At 40.8% G+C, this 22675-nt stretch overlaps 1 protein-coding gene across 3 annotated transcripts in view; it reads left to right on the forward strand.

Moving 5' to 3' along the window:
- Positions 1–22675, forward strand: part of grin3a (glutamate receptor, ionotropic, N-methyl-D-aspartate 3A) — a 168062-nt gene that overhangs the window by 141313 nt on the left and 4074 nt on the right. For all 3 annotated transcript variants that reach the window (XM_088355415.1, XM_088355416.1, XM_088355414.1), the window contains 4 exons: positions 3016–3131; positions 4948–5099; positions 14026–14187; positions 16624–16694. In XM_088355415.1, coding sequence (XP_088211541.1) covers positions 3016–3131; positions 4948–5099; positions 14026–14187; positions 16624–16694 — 501 coding nt within the window. The remainder of the gene's footprint in view (positions 1–3015; positions 3132–4947; positions 5100–14025; positions 14188–16623; positions 16695–22675) is intronic.

A 22675-nucleotide genomic window follows, 5' to 3' on the forward strand; every position in this document is an offset into this window, starting at 1 on the left:
TCCCGTCTAGTTTGTCCGCTTTATGTTCGATATCCTGTTTTATTATCAATCCTGTCTGTCCCGTCCTGTCCGGTATCGACCCCATCCGTCCGATATCTACTTGGGCTATTGGTATCGATCTCGTCGGCCTCTGGCTTCCCATCATTCCACACCAGACTGTTGTTGGTATTGTTCCCGTTTATTTTTGTCCTGTTTAAAATCGGTTTCCAGTTTCATTCCTGTCTATTTTTGTCCTGTTTAGTATCGGTTTCCAGTTTCATTTTTGTCCTGTTCATTATTCTCTCCTGTTTCGTTCCCGTCTAGTTTGTCCTGTTTATTTTCGACATCCTGTTTCATTATCAATCCTGTCCGTCCCGTCCTGTCCGGTATCGACCCCATCTGTCCGATATCTGCTCGGGCAATTGGTATCGATCTCGTCGGCCTCTGGCTTCCCATCATTCCACACCATACTGCTGTTGGTATTGTTCCCGTTTATTTTTGTCCTGTTTAATATCGGTTTCCAGTTTTTTTCCTGTCTATTTTTGTCCTGGTTATTATTCTCTCCAGTTTTCATTCCCGTCTAGTTGGTCCTGTTTATTTTCAACACCCGGTTTCATTATCAATCTTGTCTGTCCCGCCCTGTCCGGTATCGACCCCATCTGTTTGATATCTACTCGGGCAATTGGTATCAATCTCGTCGGCCTCTGGCTTCCCATCATTCCACGCCAGACTGCTGCCTAACGCGCATGACTCCCCATTTCCCGTAAAATAAAAGGCTTGTGTGAGAAACGTCACGCATTTGGGTCCTGATCCCGTTTTGGTTCTTGACAGGCGGTTCGGAGCGATTGGTTTCTTTCCCCCTCTATACAGCAATTTGATTTTGCCATCCCATCCTCATAAGGAAACCCAGCAATATCCCGGGGCCCTACTGTAGATCATCCACGCAAACACATCCCAGGAAACATCACATTAATGTCAAGCGAAAGGAAATGGAAAAAGAGAGAAACAAAACGCCGCCTTCACTCCGCATTCGGCTCCTTCTCTTCCGTCATCCCGAACTACTTCGGCATTCCAGCGGCGTCCCCGGCGAGCAAAAACAAAACGAAAAAAAAATGATATGGCAGCTCGGATGTGAGTGGAGGTTGCAGAAAACGATTTTTTTGGGGGTGTTTGTTTTCGGTCCAGCCTCTCGAAAAGCCATTAGAAGCTTGAAAGGAAATGTCCATTTGTGGAAAACACAACTTTGCAACGTGTTATGTCATAACACGGTAGAATGGATTCGGCTTGAAATCAAGAGGTTGCAGGTTCGATTCCCGGCTTCTCTGTGTTATATGTCGAAGTGTCCCTGGGCAAGACACTGAATCCCTAATACCCCGATATGCAGGTAGTCGCCTTGCATGGCTGACTCCCGATTGGTGTGTGTGTTATGATTACTGACTCTGATTGGCTCCCTGTCCCTATTTAAAGCCACTCATTTCTGTCACCTGTTGTCAGTCCGTCTGCAAACCTCAGTTTACTCTAGGCAAGCTCTTTTCGACCCTGTCTCCCACCTGTTCTTGCTCCCGTCTGTTCCCCGGCTTTGACTATTTTTTCGATCCTGACCACGTCTACTCTCCTCTCCCTGTCCCTATTTAAAGCCACTCATTTCTGTCACCTGTTGTCAGTCCGTCTGCAAACCTCAGTTTACTATAGGCAAGCTCTTTTCGACCCTGTCTCCCACCTGTTCTTGCTCCCGTCTGTTCCCCGGCTTTGACTATTTTTTCGATCCTGACCACGTCTACTCTCCTCTCCTGGCTTTCGACGCGTTTCCGACCCCGACCACGTTTATGCTCTCCTGTCCTGGCTACTGACCCGATCTTTCCGTTCCCGACACCGCCAACGAAAGTCCCGCCTCCTGTGTTCACCTGCTTTCCGCGCCAAGTGATCACAGGATCGTGGGTGCAACCCTTTCCATTCCTCCGATAAAACTGAGAGAAACGTTACGCAAGTGGGTCCTGTCTCCGTTCTGGTCTTGACAGGGATAAGGCATTCTCTCATGTTTTTACCTTACAATTTGGAACAATTTGTTTTTCCAAACTCTTGTCACAATTTATTTCCTACAAGCACGGACAACAAATTCTCTGAATATGTATGCAAGCTTTTTTCGACCCTGACTCACTCCTGTTTTTTGCTCCCGTCTGTTCACCGGCTTCAACCCTTTTTTTCATCCTGACCACGTCTACTCTCCTCTCCTGGCTTTCGAAGCGTTTCCGACCCCGACCACGTTTTTACTCTCCTGTTCTGGCTACTGACCCGTTTTTTCTGTTCCCGACACCGCCAACGAAAGTCCCGCCTCCGCGTTCAGAGTGACCTGCTTTCCGCGCCAAGTGATCACAGGATCGTGGGTGCAACCCTTTCCTTTCCTCCGATAAAACTGAGAGAAACGTTACGCAAGTGGGTCCTGTCTCCGTTCTGGTCTTGACAGGGATAAGGCATTCCTAAACTAGGATATTTTTACCCTACAATTTGATTTTGTCACATTTTTTTCCTACAAGCACAAACAACAAATTATCTGAATATATATGCAAGCTCTTTTTGACCCTGACTCACTCCTGTTTTTTGCTCCCGTCTGTTCCCCGGCTTCGACCCGTTTTTTGATCCTGACCACATTTTTTGCTCTGTCCCATTTTTTTCCGTTCCCGACACCTCTGTACCTCCCGACAATTTCCTGCCCTGTTTTTTGCTGCCTGATACCTGTTGCCGACCTTTTTTCTGGACTCGTTACCGCCCTTGCTCCCCCGTTCCGGCTATCGACCGGTTTTCCCGCTGCCTACGACTATCCTCGCTCGACACGGAAGCGCCACTTCCGCGTTCCCGCCATCAGCTACCCGTGTCCGACGATCATTGGATCTTGGAAGCAAGAACTGCTCTCTTTCTCAATAAAACTGAGTAAAAACGAACGCTATTGGGTCCTGTCTCCGTTTCTGGCTTGTGACAACTTATCATTTGGTAGATTTGAAATAAGGATTTAATAGCTGTCTTTTGAAAATTTTTTAGGGCAGACCCCCAAAAACTGGACGCTTTCATCATGGACAAAGCTCTCCTGGACTACGAAGTCTCGATCGATGCCGACTGCAAGACCCTGACGGTCGGAAAACCGTTTGCCATCGAAGGTGAGGAAACGGGGAAATGCCGTCCTTTCCTGACATTAATTATTACTTCAAATATATATATTTTTTGGTATTAAACGGCCAGCATTTAACCTCATTTTGTTATTATTTGAGGGGAATCCGGCGAGCAGGGAAATAAAATAATCAAACTGAGATGAAAGCATGCATCAGCACTTCTGTGTTTGTTTGGGCAGACTATGGTAGTATTCCTCCATCCATCCATTATCTGCACAGCTTAGCCTCAGTAGGGTGGCGGGGGTGCCGGAGCCAATCTCAAGCCATTGTCAGGCATTGGGCAGAAGACATCCTGAACTGGTTGCCAGCCAGTCGCAGGGCACACAGGGACAGACAATTCGCTCGCTCATTCACACCTAGGGACAATTTGGTTAGGCCAATTAACCTGAATGTGGGAGGAAACCGGCGTGCCTGGAGGAAACCCACCCAAGCACGGGAGAACATGCAAACTCCACACAGGAGGTTCGATGTCATGACCGTCGAACTGTGCCGCACACACGCTAACCACTGCGCCGCAGTGCTGGCCAGTAGTATTCTTTCAATGATAAAAAAAAAACAAAAAAAACAATCGCATGCATTATTCTTTTTGGGAAGTCCAGAGAGCAGGGAATTGTCATCATCTAAAGAGATAAGGGCATGCATCAGCGCCTCCGTGTTTGAATGAAAAAAATTGTAATTTAATGTGGATTTTATTGAAGTTTCAATTTTTTAAATATACTTTTAAAAGTACATTTTCCTTCCTAAAAGTAATTTCATTTTTCTCTTGAATTTCAATTATTATTAATACATTTTTGTCACGGTTGCCATGGCACCCAATTGGCCCCGCCCGTGTGGCACCAGCTGCGGCTCGTTGACAGATTGGCTTTCTGTCCATTTTAAGCTCAGCGCTGTCAGGCTTCCTTTGTCAGCCCGTCAACGAACCTCTGCCTCGCAAGACATGGGTTCTGACTCGGTCCTGTTTTCCTGTTGGTATTTCCTGTCTGGTATTGTTCCTGTTTATTTTTGTCCTGATTAATATCAGTTTCGTTTCCATCTATTTTTGTCCTGTTTATTATTCTCTCCAGTTTTTGTTCCCGTCTAGTTTGTCCTGTTTATTTTCGATATCCTGTTTCATTATCTATCCTGTCAGTCCCGTTCTGTCTGGTATTGACCCCAGCCGTCCGATATCAACTCAGGCTATAGGTATCGATCTGGTCGGCCTCTGGCTTCCTTTCATTTCACGCCAGGCTTGTGTGAGTAACGTCACGCGTTTGGGTCCTGATCCTGTTCTGGTTGTTTACAAATTTTCTTTTCAATTTCTTTTTTTGCATTCAAATGTTTCATTAAATTTCGATTTCATTGTATTTATATATATATATATATATATATATATATATATATATATATATATATATATATATATATATATTATTATTATCATTCAAATATTTACAATCATTTTTAAATTAATACTTTTTTTAAATGTATTTAGTTCCCATTGAACCGAGTTGTACTCATGACTCATTTCAGGTAGAAAAACAAAAAAAGAAAAAGATTAAGAACAAATTGCATACAATATTCTTGTTGGGGAGTCTGGAGAGCAGGGAACTACAATCATCAAAAGGAGAGAAGATAACAACGTTCTTTGGCATCTCTGTGTTTGAGAGAAAAATGGCTTTGGTCTGGCTACATTTTCATATGATAAAAATCAATCGTTGAGACACTCCTTCTGGGGAATCCGGAGAGCAGGGATTTGAAATGAGTTGTGGATGCTCTATTATAAACACAGACAATACAAATGAGTTTTTCTTTTTTTTATGGACAGGATACGGAATCGGTCTGCCCCAGAACTCCCCTCTCACCTCCAACTTTTCGGAACTGGTAAGCCAGTACAAGTCGGACGGCTTCATGGACATGCTACACGACAAATGGTACAAAGTGGTACCGTGCGGAAAACGCAGTTTTGCCGTTACCGAGGTAACAACGCAAACACAACATGTCATTCCATAAAACTCATGAATACATTAAATAAGCATGAAGTTAGACGATGCTGTTGATTGTTCGCATTTCAGCAATAAATATGAAATACACAGACTGAGGAGATCATTTCCTCCTCATGCCATGAGGCTCTTGAACTCCACCCCGGGGAGTAAAAGCCCACATTGAACCCCACCCCCTCATTTGCATATTACCCTATTTTTATGAAAGTGTGTATTTTCCATAGCACTATTTAAATACTCTATAACAACACGTTAGATTGGGTACTTTTTGTATTCTATATCTTTTATTTTATTATTTTATTTTTCAATACAAGGATACTGCTGGAAGTGTAATAAAGTGAATAAAATCTATTTATCCATCTATCTATCTATCTATCTATCAATCTATCTAGACATCTATCTATCTAGACATCTATTATCTATCTATCTATCTATCTATCTGGACATCTATCTAAACATCTATCTGAACATCTATCTATCTAGACATCTATCTAGACATCTATCTATCTATCTATCTGGACATCTATCTCTATCCATTTATCTAGACATCTATCTATCTAGACATCTATCTGGACATCTATCTCTATCTCTATCTATCTCTATCTATCTATCTAGACATCTATCTATCTATTTAGACATCTATCTGGACATCTATATCTATCTAGACATCTATCTATCTAGACATCTATCTATCTATCTATCAATCTGAACATCTATCTCTCTAGACATCTATCTAGACACCTATCTATCTATCTATCTATCTATCTATCTGGACATCTATCTCTATCTATTTATCCAGACATCTATCTATCTATCTATCTGGACATCTATCTCTATCTATCTCTATCTATCTCTGTCTATCTATCTAGACATCTATCTATCTATTTAGACATCTATCTATCCACCTATCTATTTATCTAGACATCTATCTCTATCTATTTAGACATCTATCTGGACATCTATCTATCTATCTATCTATCTATCTATCTATCTATCTATCTAGACATCTATCTAGACATCTATCTATCTATCTATCTGAACATCTATCTCTCTAGACATCTATCTAGACATCTATCTATCTGGACATCTATCTCTATTTATCTCTATCTATCTATCTAGACATCTATCCATCTATCTATGTAGACATCTATCTATCCACCTATCTATTTATCTAGACATCTATCTGGACATCTATCTCTATTTAGACATCTATCTGGACATCTATCTCTATCTATCTAGACATCTATCTATCTAGACATCTATCTATCGAGAAATCTATCTATCTATCTATCTATCTATCTATCTATCTATCTATCTATCTATCTATCTATCTATCTATCTATATATCGAGAAATCTATCTATCTATCTATATATCGAGAAATCTATCTATCTATCTATCTATCTATCTATCTATCTTAGCATTAGCATCTAACTAGCATGATCAAAATACATTGATTTTATCCTTTGGGATATGTGGTTTGTGATATGTTGGTTCAATGCAACATCGCATCGTATAGTCAAAGCGTTATACATTTACTTACTTACTGTCATGATTCCCGATGTGATGTACCTGTGCCAACTGCCTCGGACTTTGATTGGCTCCCTGTCACTATTTATACCCACGTCTTTCTGTCACCTGTTGTCAGTCCGTCTGCGAACCTCAGTTTACTCCAGGCAAGCTTTTTCAATCCTGACTTCCACCTGTTTTTGCTCCCCACCGTTCTCCTTGGGTTTTTTGATCCTGAACACGTTTTTTGATCTCCTGTCCCGGCTACTGACCCGTTTTTTCCGTTCCCGACACCGCCATCGCTCGCCACGGAAGTCCCACTTCCGCGTTCAGAGCAACCTGCTTCCTGCGTCCAGCGATCACCGGATCGTGGGGTTGCAACCCTTTCCTTTCTTTCAACAAAACTGAGAGAAACGTAACGCAAGTGGGTCCTGTCTCCATTCTGGTCCTGACACTTAGTTATTATTATCAGGGTTCGTACACCTTTTTCGTGTCCAAATTCAAGCACTTTTTAAGGCCAAGTGTCGAATATTTCAGTACCTTCAAAGGAAGAAATCCACCACTCATTAGAGCAACATTTTTGTTGTTGTTCACTTTGATAACTAAAATAAAGTCACTATCTTGCTGCTAGCACATAATTTGTGCAAGGAAGTATTGCATGTATAAAAAGTGGAAAAATGAGCCTCATTTGGACTCATTTTAGTGATATTGATTGTTGAGTGCATCCGATCTTTCAATCATGGAGACTGATGATATCTTGCTTTTTCCATCCATCCATTATTTGCACCGCTTATCCTCAGTAGGGTCGCGGGGGTGCTGGAGCCCATCCCAGACATCTTCGGGCAGTGGGCAGGGGACACCCTGAACTGGTTGCCAGCCAGTTGCAGGGCATATTTTGCTATTTGTCTTACTTATATTACTTTATACTGTTTTTCCAGAGGATCTGTGTCTAATTTGGTTGAAATATAATTTTGAAAAGTTTTCTTTTTTTTTTTTTTTTTTTTTGGGGGGGGGGGCATTTGTTCATAGCAATGAAGAGTTTATATTTTTAATATTTATTTTATTGTTTTACATTTTCAGGGATTTTGTGATGTTGTTTGAATTTAAATATGTTTCTTGCATAAAAAGCTAAAGTTGTTTAATATTTTACATTTTTTTGTAGATCTGTACATATTTCAATTTATATTAATTGTTTTGCAAGCATCCCTGCAAAACACATGAAACGACCAATTAATTATTTAAAATTATTTGTTTTATTATTATTGATAATATATCATTTAAGAAACGAGCTGAGCCAAAAAGCCCGTTTTCTAAATAGAGCTGTCCTCATGGGTGCGATCAGTAGGGGGCATTGTAGCTTCACATGACAACACCATACTGACAAGCCACCATCATTCTCACACACTTTTAAAAAAAAATGTTCGTCATTTATTGTGTGGTCAACAAGAAACATGGCAATGGCAACAATTTCAAGCATTTTCAAGAACTTTGTTGTGGATTAGCTACGGGTCAGTTGGGTGTTGCGAAACGGTGTTTACACAGGAAATACCACGGTTTTGGCTGAGCCAAGTCAGGGCGGGAAAAAACACTGTCGATCCTGAGAAAGAATACTGTCGGTTAGAGAAAAACACTGCGTTGGGCGCCACTTATTTTGGAGAGGACGTCATTGGACTTCGCCCCAAAACATAAACAGAGCCGAAATATGACAGAGAGGAAACAAATTTAGATAAATAGATAGATAGATACTTTATTCATCCCCGTAGGGAAATTCCCACTTCCAGCAGTATCCTTTTGTTGTTTATTTAACAGGATGGCCTCGGGGTCCTGTGTTGTAGTTTAGCAACAGCGGAGTGGATGACGTCACACGCTAGGCCAAAAAGTGCGACGTCCCTGCAGCAGAAATCTTTGTGCCCAGGGTTACACCACCTCGTGTTCACGTAGATAGCGAGTCCGCCTCCTCTCCGCTTCCCACAGACTTTTGTGTCTCTGTCTAACAGCGCTGAAGCCGGGTAGCTCCGGGTAGCTCCACGTTAGCGTCCGGGATGCTAAACATGAGCCACCTTTTTGTAAAACACAGCAAACTGCACTCCCTTTGATGTTTGTCACCGGCACGGCCAGTTTGTCGCTCTTATTTGGTAGAATATTCTTTCTCAGGATCGACAGTGTTTTTTCCCGCCCTGACTTGGCTCAGTCAACACCATGGTATTTCCTGCGTAAACACCGTTTCACAACCTCCAGCTGTTCTTCATCAAGCCGACTCGTAGCTAATCCACAACAACTTAAACCCAAAATTCAAGTATTTTCAAGGATTTCAAGCACCCGTACGAAGCCTGTATTATAATATGATAAAAAATAGCTCTCTGCGGTAGTTTCTGGTGTCTATGTGAGTAATTTGGCTTCACGTGTAACGTCCATTACGGCCAGTTTAGCGAGTCACCGTAAGGCAGATGGCCAATTTAATCCATCATGCATTTACGTGCTTTGATAACGCCACGGCCGTAAAAATGATTCATACACGAACGTGTGCGCCGGAGCTCGCCGCGGCCAGAGATCCATTACAAAAAGTGCAAAATCACATTTGTCGATCGCCGCTCGAGTGCACAAGATCGGAACTCAAATCGACAAATATCGCAGACGAGCGTTAGCGTCAGAGAAATCGGGAAGTGATCCTGTTAGCTAAAATTAAACTGAAGTTAGCGCCAATCGAAGAACAACATCGCATATACCGTAAATTCCGGACTATAAGCCGCAACTTTTTTCCCAAACGTTCAACCCTGCGGCTTATTCAGTGATGCGGCCAATTTATGTCATTTTTCTAACAGCTGCCAGTGGCGCTCGATTTCAAGGCGCATGACGCAGCTTGCAAGCTAAACGCAATCGAGCAGTCCGATAAAGAAGGATACTGATCTTCAACACGTAAACTTTGTTTTGCGAGCGCGTTGCTAGCGTGTTTTGGAATAAGGGACGATGGGACGATGTCTATATGACAAAGTCTCTATCCCGTACTGAAGGAAGACGACTTTGATGACATCGGTTATAAGGGAGAGGGTGAGGATGGTATACCGTGCTTACTATAAGTACGGTTTGTTTTTTTAACAGAGCGTGTTTCTAGTAGCGTTTTGCTACCCTTCACAGGCACGGTTTGGGATGAATGTTATAATATTATTATTAAAGCTTTGAAAACTCTCTGTGTTCCGTCTTTCTTTGTAAATATGTGTAACCGTGTATAATATGTATTTGCAACTGCATATTTTTGTCATATTTGTATTTATTTTGGACACTTATTCTGATAAGTCTTGCACTGACTAATTAAAAAGAAGGGGCGTAACAGACGCGGGGGATGACAGGAAGTGGGGGCCGGTAAAGGTGATTGTTTGTGGACACGGCAGACAAAGGTGGATATACATTTTTCCCACCCTTACCTTTGGAAATATACACTTTTTTTCCTTGGATTACTTTTAACGGGACCCGGACTCTGCAGGTCTGCAACAAATCTTAACTACCGGTATCATTTTCCGTTCATTTTGCCGGCTATGGTTTTTAAACTGTGTACTTTATGTTCAGTTTAAATCGCAGGACTCAAAGTAGGGTTAGGGTTAATTTTGTCATTGTGTTACATGTTTTAATATAAGCGCATGCGGCTTATATACAGGTGCAGCTTGTGTAGGTACAAAAGCGGTTATCCTCTTGAAATGTGGTGGGTGCGGCTTATAATCAGGTGCGCTCTATAGTCCGGATTTTACGGTATATCGCAAATCTACTTTGGGTATCAGGCTTTTCCAAAATGGTACTTTTCCAGATTTGGATTCCATACCTGTCGCGCTCCAGGGCTCCATGCCCTTACAAAATGTCGTATTTTCCCTTACAAAATACAAAATAATCCTACACCATATTTTTTTTCCAAACGTTTTTATTTAAGTAGTACAACGTGTTGTATTGTACATGTGTTTCGTTATATCATATATATATTGTTAATGAACATTTTGTTGTGAGATCCTGAGTTGCTCGACATGAATGAGGTTTATTATAAAAATAGTTCAAAAATGGAGTCGCTTGGACGTTCACTGTAGAAGGAATAATACATGCAAATTTAAATACGTAGAATAATACATGTTCTTATTTAAATTATGAATTCATTTTCTGCATCAAATTATTGTCGGTAATATACCGATCAAAGGGATAACCACAAACCTGTCTTTTTTCATTTTCTCCTTTTATACTTCCTTTTTTTCTTAGCTTCTATATACAACATCTTCATTCGTAATATAATGCATCAAAGCAAGTGAGCCGTTTGAGAGCCGGCTCTCTTTAATGAGTTGAGCCGAAAAAGCCGGTTCACTAAAAAGAGACGGACTTCCTTTCACTACATAATTACCACATGAAATCTGAGGCGGCAGACGCATGCACACAGTTGCATCAAACCGCTCGCTTCGTTTGCAACGGAAAAAAACGATACCGAGTTAGAGGCTACCGCGGCGAACTCGTTTGACTTGATTGATTTGCCGTTTCACGATAGTCGATGTATACCGGATGGTACCCATAATTGACAAATTTGCGTTTTTCCGTGCAGATTTTCTTTTACGTCGTACACGTCTTAAAATGCATAATAAACATACTTTGTCCAGCAAAAACATACAGGTTGACAAAAATATCATATTTGGTGAATGCTGCTTGATCGGAATCTATAAAGGACTGTAACAATTGCCCCCAACGACCACTAGGATAAAGATAATCCTGAAATTATTATCCAAAACTGGAGGTTTGTTAGCGCCGACGGGGAAATATTCGGAAAACAACGTTCTTGGGATGTAGAACGCTAATCAGTTTTAGCTTTTTGTGCTATTCTGATATAGCAAAATTCCAGATTGTCTGGACCAGAACGGTAACAGGACCCACTCGCATGACGTTTACCACAAGTTTTATTGAAGGAACGAGGAAGGGGTGCGCCCACGATCCGGTGGACGCTGGAAGCCGCTCTCGTACTTGGATTATGCTCCAAATTTGGAAGTGGATCTTCCTTGGCGAGCGATGGCGGTGTCGGGGATGGAAAAACGGGTCGGTAGCCGGGACAGGAGAGCAAAAACGTGGTCGGGGTCGGAAGCGAGTCGTAAGCAAGAACGGGAGAGCAGACGTGATCGCGGTCGGAAACGAGTCGTAAGCCAAGATGGGAGAACAGACATGATCAGGATCAAAAAGGGTTGTGGCCAGAGACAAACGGGAGAAAAACGGGACAGGCGGGGGTCTGGATCGAAAAAGGCTTTCCTTGAACACACGGAGATTCGCAGACGGACTGACCAAAGGGGATTGAAAGGACAGGGTTTAAATAGTGGGGAAGCCAACCTGTCAACAAGCTGCACACGGGCGGGGCCAATTGGGCGCCATGGCAACCGTGACACAGATTGGAATTCCATTAATATAAGTGCAAGATCACGTTTGTTGATTGCTGCTTGATCGTAACTAAAAACGACCATGACCTAAAACAAATCTTGAAATTACTATCTAAATCTGGACGTTAGCGAGCGCCAATTTCAAGACATTTAAAGAACAACTTTGATTTGAGGGCAATGACTAAGAAGGGAGTGCCAAACGTGCCGTGATTTGAGGGATATGACTAAGAAGAAAATGCCAAAACGCCTTTATCTATGGGCAAAGACTAAGAAAAGCACTAAACATGCCTCGATTGAGGGCAAAGACTAAGAAAAGAGTGCTAAACATGCCTTGATTGGAGTGTCAGGACCAGAACGGAAACAGGACCCAGTTGCGTTACGTTTCTCACAAGTTTTATTGAAGGAAAGAGGAAGGACTGCGCCCATGATCCGATGTTCGCTTGGCGCGGAAAGCAAGTCGCTCTCGAACTCAGTTAGTGCTCCGAACACGGAAGTGGATCTTCCGTAGCGAGCGATGGCGGTGTCAGGGACGGAAAAACGGGTCTGTAGCCGGGACTGGGAGAGCAAGGCGTGGTCGGGGTCGGAAATGAGTCATAAGCCAGAACGGGGGAGTAGACGTAGTCGGGATCGTAACAGGTCGAAGCCGCAGACAGACGGGAGCAAAAACGGGACAGGTGGGAGTCAGGGTCGAAAAAGGCTTGTCTAGTATACACTGAGTTGGGAGCCAATCAGAACGGGCACAGGTGAGTCACATCAGTAATCATGACATGGAGGAAAAAGACCAAGAAAAGAGTGCTAAACATGCCTTGATTCGAAGGCAAAATCTTAAGAAAAGAGTTCTAAAAGTGCCTTGATTTCAGGGCAAAGACTAAGAAAAGAGTGTTAAACATGCCTTGATTCGAGGGCAAAGACTAAGAAAAGAGTGCTAAACACGCCCTGATTGGAGGGCAAAAACTAAGAAAAGAGTACTAAACATGCCTTGATTCGAAGGCAAAATCTTAAGAAAAGAGTGCTAAAAGTGCCTTGATTTCAGGGCAATGACTAAGAATAGGCTGAACATGCCATCATTTGAGGGCAATGAATAAGAAGAGAGTGCTAAACATGTCTTGATTGGAGGGCAAAGACTAAGAATAGAGTGCTAAACATCCCTTGATTGGAGGGAAAAGACTAAGAAAAGAGTGCTAAACATGCCTTGATTCAAAGGCAAGGACTAAAAATAGGCTTAACATGCCATGATTTGAGGGCAATGAATAAAAAGAAAATGGCTTTATTTAAGGGCATTGACCAAGAAAAGAGTGCTAAACATACCTCGATTCGAAGGCAAAGATTAAGAGTGCTAAACATACCTTTATTCGATGGCAAAGACTGAGAAAAGAGTGCTAAACATGCCTTGCTTGGAGGGCAAAGATTAGGAAAAGAGTGCTAAACATGCCTTCATTGGAGGGAAAAGACTAAGAGTGCTAAACATGCCTTAATTAGAAGGCAAACACTAAGAAAAGAGTGCTAAACATGCCTTGACTCAAAGGCAAAGACTAAAAATAGGCTGCACATGCCATGATTTGAGGGCAATGAATAAGAAGAAAATGGCTTTATTTGAGGGCATTGACCCAGAAAAGAGTGCTAAACATACCTCGATTCGAAGGCAAAGACTATGAGTGCTAAACATGCCTTGATTTCAGGGCAAAGAATAGTAAAAGAGTGCTAAACATGCCTTCATTGGAGGGAAAAGACTGAGAAAAGAGTGCTAAACGTGCCTTGATTTCATGGTAAAGACTAAGAAAAGAGTGCTAAACATGCCTTAATTTAAAGGCAAAGACTAACAATAGGCTGAACATGCCAGGATTTGGGGGCAATGAAGAAGAAGAAAATGGCTTTATTTAAGGGTATTGACCCAGAAAAGAGTGCTAAACATACCTCGATTCGAAGGCAAAGACTGCCTTGCTTCAAGGGCCACAACTCGTATCGCAGACGTCTAAATCTTCTGCATTTCTTTGCGATTTCTCCTCAGACTTTACAGATGGGCATCAGGCATTTCTCGGGGCTCTTCGTGATGCTCTGCGTGGGCGTGGCCTTGTCCCTGCTGACCACTTTGGCCGAACACGTCGTCTACAAACTGCTGATCCCGAGAGTCAAGGAACCGCGTTACAAATATTGGCTGCACACCAGCCAGGTAATTTTTTTTTCTTTTTTAATTTTATTATTATTATTTTTTAGACCCGGTTAATGGGGACCAAAACCACCTGTTAAAAGTGAAAATCTGCGAAGTAGCGAAAATGCTTTAATTTTTTTTTTTAGTTTTTTTAATTCTATTATTATTATTTTTTAGAACTGCGAAGCTCTGAACCCGCGAATGTGGAACTACGAAGTAGCGACACCCCTTCAAAAATGCTTACATTTTTTTTTAAATTTATTTATTTTTTATTTAATTTTATGATTGTTATTTTTTAGACCTGCGAAGCTCTGAACCCGCGAACGTGGAACCACGAAATAGCGACGCCCCTTCAAAAATGCTTACATTTTTTTTCTATTTATTTATTTTTTATTTTATTATTAATATTTTTTAGACCTGCGAAGCTCCAAACCCGCGATCGTCGAAACACGAAATAGCGACGCCCCTTCAAAAATGCTTACATTTTTTTTTTTGTATTTATTTATTTTTTATTTTATTTTATGATTATTATTTTTTAGACCTGCAAAGCTCTGAACCCGCGAACGTGGAACCACGAAATAGCGACGCCCCTTCAAAAATGCTTACATTTTTTTTCTATTTATTTATCTATTTATTTTTTATTTTATTATTAATATTTTTTAGACCTGCGAAGCTCCGAACCCGCGATCATCGAACCACGAAATAGCGACGCCCCTTCAAAAATGCTTAAATGTTTTTTTTTGTTTTTTAATTATTTTATTCTATTATTATTAGTTTTTGGACCTGCGAAGCTCCGAACCCGCGAACGTGGAACCACGAAGTAGCGACGCCCCTTCAAAAATGGTTCAAATGTTTTTATTTATTTATTTATTTGTTTTTTTTTTTAATTTTATTTTATTATTATTGTTTTTTTAGACCTGCGAAGCTCCGAACCCGCCGACATCGAACCACGAAGTAGCCACGCCCCTTCAAAAATGCTTCAAATGTTTTTATTTATTTATTTGTTTATTTTTTTTATTTTATTCTATTATTATTATTTTTTAGACCTGCGAAGCTCTGAACCCGCGATCATCGAACCACGAAATAGCGACGCCCCTTCGAAAATGCTTCAAATGTTTTTATTTATTTATTTATTTGTTTTTATTTTTATTTTATTTTATTATTATTATTTTTTAGACCTGCGAAGCTCCGAACCCGCGAACGTGGAACCACGAAGTAGCGACGCCCCTTCAAAAATGCTTACATTTTTTTTTTCTATTTATTTATTTGTTTATTTTTTTTTTATTTTATTCTATTATTATTATTTTTTAGACCTGCGAAGCTCTGAACCCGCGATCATCGAACCACGAAATAGCGACGCCCCTTCGAAAATGCTTCAAATGTTTTTATTTATTTATTTATTTGTTTTTATTTTTATTTTATTATTATTATTTTTTAGACCTGCGAAGCTCCGAACCCGCGAACGTGGAACCACGAAATAGCGACGCCCCTTCGAAAATGCTTCAAATGTTTTTATTTATTTATTTATTTGTTTTTATTTTTATTTTATTATTATTATTTTTTAGACCTGCGAAGCTCCGAACCCGCGAACGTGGAACCACGAAGTAGCGACGCCCCTTCAAAAATGCTTACATTTTTTTTTTGTATTTATTTATTTGTTTATTTTTTTTTATTTTATTCTATTATTATTATTTTTTAGACCTGCGAAGCTCTGAACCCGCGAACGTGGAAGCGCGAAGTAGCGACGCCCCTTCAAAAATGGTTCAAAAGTTTTTATTTATTTATTTATTTGTTTATTTTTTTTTATTTTATTTTATTATTATTTTTTTTTTAGACCTGCGAAGCTCCGAACCCGCCGACATCGAACCACGAAGTAGCCACGCCCCTTCAAAAATGCTTCAAATGTTTTTATTTATTTATTTATTTGTTTTTATTTTTATTTTATTTTATTTTATTTTATTATTATTATTTTTTTAGACCTGCGAAGCTCCGAACCCGCCAACATCGAACCACGAAGTAGCCGCGCCCCTTCAAAAATGCTTCAAATGTTTTTATTTATTTATTTATTTGTTTTTATTTTTATTTTATTTTATTATTATTATTTTTTGGACCTGCGAAGCTCCGAACCCGCGAACGTGGAACCACGAAGTAGCGACGCCCCTTCAAAAATGATTACGTTTTTTTTTTGTATTCATTTATTCATTTGTTTATTTTTTTATTTGATTTTATTATTATTATTTTTTAGGCCTGCGTAGCTCCGAACCCGCCGACATCGAACCACGAAGTAGCCACGCCCCTTCAAAAATGCTTGAAAAAAAAAAGAAAAAAAAATGAAATTATTCAATTTTATTATTATTATTTTTTTAGAACCGGCGAACGTGGAAGCGCGAAATAGCGAGGTCCCACTGAATTTTCAATACCGGTGACGAACTGTATCCGTTTCCCATTTTTTTCCAGCGATTACACCGAGCCCTCAACTCCGTGTTTGCCGATGACAAGCTTCAGACGGTGGCCAAGCCGGAGAAGAGGTAGCGTGCAGATATATTTATCAACATTCCCGAAAAGTCTAAATATGAAACTGAAAAGAAGTGACTCCAATTAAAGGACCCCGTTTTAATAGGGTAAGGAAACAAACCGATTAGTCTTCTGGAGGCTAATTATCCGCGACCGAAAATAGAAGACTATCGTGCCGTCGATGATTACTTCCTTTGTTTTCTCGAAGAAGCAATAAATACAGTAAACCCATGAGATACGAGATGAAACCTATAGTCATTAGCCAAACCCCTGGTACCCAATGTTCCCGGGAATTTTCCTTACGGGTCTGAGCGTTCACACAAAGTCGGTGAGCAACGCTTGAAACAACAGTGAGCAACAGCAATCCCAAGTGTGGCATCTAAGTCATTATCAAACATGTCCAAAACTTGACATTTTGCCGAGTTTCCGGCAATGCAAAATTATTTTTCACTTTTGAATGAATTGACTCATGGACGATTGCCTACGAACGTCATTTGTTTTTACAATTCTTTCACAAGATTTCCATTTCTTTTTTTTCCTGGTATCTTTTGTCGCATAATACTAACATTTTGGGGGCTTATTGAGTCGGTTGCACGATACACAACTGTATTTAATTAAAATTTTTAGGGGAAGTGCAATGTTGGCAACAAGATTGACTTGGTATCATTGGAAATTGTTTGAATGCAACACAAACTTTATTTTATTTTTACCTGTTTTTTTTCTCCTTTTTTTTAAATTCCTTTTAAAAAAAATCTCATTGTGTTTATTTTTTCCTAGCATTTTTTTGGTCCTCTGTTAACTTTTTTTCCCTTTATTTGCTTCTTTCTTTTCTTCTGGCTTTTTTTTCAGAATTTTATCCTGCTCTTTTTTCTCTTTTTCTCTCCTTTTGTTTCTTTTTTTCTCAGCTTTTCACAACTTATTCATTTTAGTATTTTTTTTTTCATTTTTGTTCTATCCCCCCTTCCTTTAAGTCGTTTTGTGCAAAATTTTACACAACATTTGTTCGTGTAGGGATTAAAGAAGCAAAAACAACCTGAAGAGCCGTTTAGGACCCGAAAGAGCCGGTTTCTTTTAGTGAGCCGAGCCGAAGAAGCCGGTTCTCGAAAAACTCTACTGACTTTACTCAACCTGGTTCTACTTCGACCTTGACTTCCAAATACCGCATTTAGAACACAACATCAGGGGAACCCGTGTATTTTTACCTTCATGCACTGTAACTTTGACTTAATTCGCTTTTTCGAGCCCTGATTTTTGTGAGCTGGCTAGATTTTCTTGTGCTCGGAAAAGCTCTGGGTAGTGAGCAATTGCACACACACGCAGCTCAGAGGGAACATTTCTGGTACCCCAAATACAATAACAAAATAGTATGTCATGAGTACTACCTTTTTGTCATATACCTGCATTTGATTAAATAATGAAATTAAATATGCATGTAAAGAAAAACTGAAGTTTGGTCCACCTTTGGTGTGACGTGACTTGAGCTGGTACAATGGAGTTAGTAGGTGGATGCAGAGGATGCCCTTGTTGCCTCCTTATAGGGAATCCCTATAGCCGATTGTTTCAGCCATATTTTTTAGGGTTAGGGTGCGTGAGACTTATCATCTTCTCCACTCGTCTTTTTGCTTTTTCCTTTAGCATGACTGTCATGACAGTCTTGGGACCTATAGGGCAGAAAAACATCGTACTCCAAAAATATCGTAGACTGGGGTGGTTGTGGACGTCGTATGGTCGTGAAAATGTCGTAACGAAAATTCGTAAAAACAGTATCATGAGGTGGGGACGCCATTACCAGAGGGTCTAGTTTACATATTTATTCCGAGAATTTGTTCTTGATGTGGCGGAAAAAACGTCATAACGAAGGTTCGTATACCGCATCATAACGTGGAAATGTCGTAAAGTAACCTGAAGGTGTAAAGTAGGCTTAAACATTCTTGCTCAAGGTGTGTATTTCTTATCAGTTTGATGTTCCTTTTGGCGTCTCCTAGTCTTCCTGTCTTTGTTTAAAGGTGTTGCTACTTTTCCAGGGGGGTGGTCTTTTGTCTTTGTCTCAACATACCAGTACTTTTCCATGTCTTGTGATCTCAATAAAACACAGAGGCAGACGGGGGGTGACGGAGATTGAGTAAGAGAGTATGGAAAGAGCTCATCTATCTGGCTGTAGCTGGTTTGAAAATTTAAGTCTTTGCCTGGTGCATTTTCTAGCGTTAGCCAATGTTTATAGCTCTCCCACACGTCAGAGGTCTTTTTTTAGACCCCACAGAAGGTCTACTGTATTCAGGTCCTGATTTTTTTTTTCTGGGATTCTCTGAGAACCTCTCAAACGGTCTGACTCAGAAGAGGTCTACGATCTCACGAGCAGGTGGATTATCAGATCAGAAGGATTCTTGGCCCGCTCAGGTAGCGCTTGGCTTTGAGGTCGAAATGTCCATCCATCGTTTTGCTGAGCGAGGCTTCCGTTTTGGAAATGCCTTCGCGCCGCTCTTTCAATTTTGTCCCGGCTTAGCGAGGAGAGGACGCTCGGAACGGAGAGGGAACGTCGGAGTAATGAGGATAGATTACCCTACTGCTACAGTTGGGTCTGCTCAATCAGGTTCTACGGTCTCGGGCCCGGTCCTATTTAAATTAGTCGTGTCGGCGGAGCAATGAGTTGTGGCTCGAATCGGAAAATGGAAACGGGGGATTTCTTGATCTTTTTTTTGCCGAAATGAAAACGGAACAACACGGGAAATTCCGAACATGGTCAAAATGAATATTAATATACCTGAATGAATCATTTCACACGGCGTATGCAACAAACCCTTTGTCTAAGCTAATGTTGTGGATCAACTGCGGGTCGGCTTGATGGGGAACATCTGGATGTTGTGAAACAGTGTTGATACAAGAAAGATGCTGACTGAGCGAAGTCGGGCGGAAAAAATAAAACACATTATAAAAAGCTGACCGTCTCCCAGACGGACTTCGAACGTGGTTTGAACATGAATGTATGGATGAAATTCCGTTTCTGTCATATCTTGGCTCTGTTTATGTTTTGGGGCGATGCCCAACGACGTCCTCTCCAAAACTAACTCATCAAACCTTAATACCAGCAGCTCGTGGCCTCAAACATACACTCTTTCCTATAAACGAACTCAGTTTGGAGACACGCACAGCAGTGTATGATATTTCTGTCCGCCGAATACAGCAGCTTTAAGGCTAGTGGCACTAAAGCTAGTGGCTGCTACCGAGACACTATCAGTACCAGCTAGCATCCGTGACGTTGGCATTAGCAAGTGGACATGCCATGCATGTTTATTCTAAGCTAACTCAGATTTGACACGTGGTAGGAAGTCATTAATTCTATCCGCTAAATCCAAAACACCATTTCTAGTGGCTAGGGGCAGTTAGCATTTCTGGCTATTTGCCTGATCTATACGTTCTTTCGAAGCTAACTGATCAATCTTAGTGTGTGTCTGCTAATGCCATCAGCTAATGGAGGCTCCCGAGATCGTTAGCATCTAGCATTCGTGAGGCTAGTATTAGCATCTATTGGCCGCGTCGTACATGTTTCTTATAAGCTGACTTAGATTTTACACGTAGTGGGAAAATATGAGTTATGTCCGCTAGGTTTTAACATTTATTATACTGAAATCTGACTCGATGCAAATTTCCCAACCATGATTGAATAATGGGAGGATGGGTGATGGGAGTAGGTCCCTGGCACGTCCTAACAGTCCAGGTAAGGTGATAAGTCATTGCTATATTTACAGACTGAAACCAAAAAACACATTCCAAAGCACAGGCGTTTTACGACATCCTTTTAAAAAGTTCCACTCAAGGCTGAGGTCAAACCTAGGACAAGTATTTTGAGTGTAACTGGAATAAAACAGGAAATAAAATGGTATATAACTTCATTAGCAATTAGCATTTGTGGCTATTTGCCTTACCTGTATATTCTTTCTAAGCTAACTTATGAATCTTAGTGCCTCCTGAGTTACTATCATTAACAGCTAGCATCCATGAGACTAGCATTAGCATCAATTACATTTTCATACATGTACATGTTGACTTAGATTTGATACTTGGTAGGAAGTCATTGAGATTTGCGGCAACTGGCCACATCCCTACCTCTTTTTCTAAGCTAACTCATTCATCTTAGCATCTGTCTGCTAATTCCCTCCAATCCTGAGATGCTAGCATTAGCAGCAAGTGGCCATGCCCATACATGTTTCTTATAAGGTAACACAGTTTGAAGACCCAGAAAAATGTCAATAAAGGTTCCGTCTGCTAAAACAAGTGGCACTTATACTATTTGCTTGTGGTTACTTCTAAGACAAAATATTTAGCAGCTAGCATCAGTAATGCTAGCATTCGTGGCTACTGGACACATCTACACCTTCATTCTGAACTGACTCATCAACCATAGTGTATGTCCACTAATGCCAGAAGCTAGTGTCCGCTCCTGAGATGCTATAATTCACAGCTAGCATCTGTGAGGCTAGCACTACCAGTTAGTGGACACGTCCATACATGTTTTTTTTAAGCTAACTCAGTTTGGACAAGCAGCAGAAGGTCATTAGCATGTGCAGCTATTGAAAACATATATACATTTCTCCTAAGTCATTAACCTTAGTGTCTGTCTGCTTATAATGCAATTATCAGCAGCTAGCATTGGTGACACTAGCAATAGCATCTACAGCCACTTCCATACATGTTTCTTATCATTTTCAAACTGAATTCCATCTGAATATGTAACACATTACTCCAAAACAAGATCAGACATGCACTGTTTACCAAATTGTTCGAATTAGTTATCTTCTGTCCTTCTTTAGCAAGATGGCGTCTCGGCTCCTCCCATGGGCATGCCAAGCAGTTGTTTGTGCGCCTTGAGGTCTGGCTCTCCCACAACAGCGCCACACGTCCTGTTATCAAAATTTCCTAGACAAAATATTACGCATTTCAAACAGCCTGCCCCTGACATTGAACTAAAGCCCAGTCAGTGAATATCGTTATTGCATTAAACTGAATACATGTAATTTGTAGTCAATCGTATAAAATCCTTTATAGTCAAACGTATAAAATCCTTTAACCCGCACAGCAAAAGTGCAAGCTAGCTTTATGAGAACTGCTGAAGAGGGCCGAATCATCTCGGTTTGGGATCAAGATGTCACGACGGATGCTCGAAACGGACCGAGACGGAGAAGAGTCGCCGTTTTGTCAGCTTTTGCCACAAAAGATCTCGGATCGGCTTTAGCGGCCGTCCGATCCGGTAAAACCTTCGCTACTTGCCTTAAATTTGCTGACACTTCCTGTTTTTCTGTTTTCTGTCTTTGAACCCGTGACAACATGATACCTCAGAGACAGTGTTCCCTCTTAGCTGCGCGCATGCGCAATTGCGCACTGCTCGCACATCCTCAGCGCACAAGAAAATCTAGCCGGCGCACAAAAATCAGGGCTCAAAATTACTAATTAAGAAGCGACTCAAGTCAAAGTTACAGTGCATGAAGGGAAAAATACACAGGTTCCCCTGACGTTGTGTCCTAAATGCGGTATTTTGAAGTCGAGTCGAAGGAGAACGAAGTTGAGTAAAGTTAGTAGAGTTTGTCGAGAACCGGCTTCTTCGGTTCAGCTCACTAAAAGGAACCGGCTCTTTTGGGTCCTAAACGGCTCTTCGGGTTGTTTTTGCTTCTTTCATCCCAACATGACCAAATATTATGTAAAATGATGCACAACATGACTTAAAGGAAGGGGGGAATAGAACAAAAAAGAAAAAAATACCAAAATGAAAAAGTAGTGAAAAGCTGAGAAAAAAGAAACAAAAGGAAGAGAAAAAAAGAAGGAAACATTTAGAAAAAAAGCCAGAAAAAAAGGAAAAGAAATGTAGGAAAAAAAGTAAATAGAGAACAAAAAGTAAAAAGTAACAGCTTGGAAAAAAAAACACAATGAGATTTTTTTTTAAAGGAATTAAAAAAAAGTCGAAAAAAACACGGAAAAAAGAAGAAAAAGTTTGTGTTGCATT

This window comes from Urocampus carinirostris, chromosome 16 (genome assembly GCF_059441175.1).
Source record: "Urocampus carinirostris isolate Australia breed hairy pipefish chromosome 16, RoL_Ucar_1.0, whole genome shotgun sequence".
Taxonomy (NCBI): domain Eukaryota; kingdom Metazoa; phylum Chordata; class Actinopteri; order Syngnathiformes; family Syngnathidae; genus Urocampus; species Urocampus carinirostris.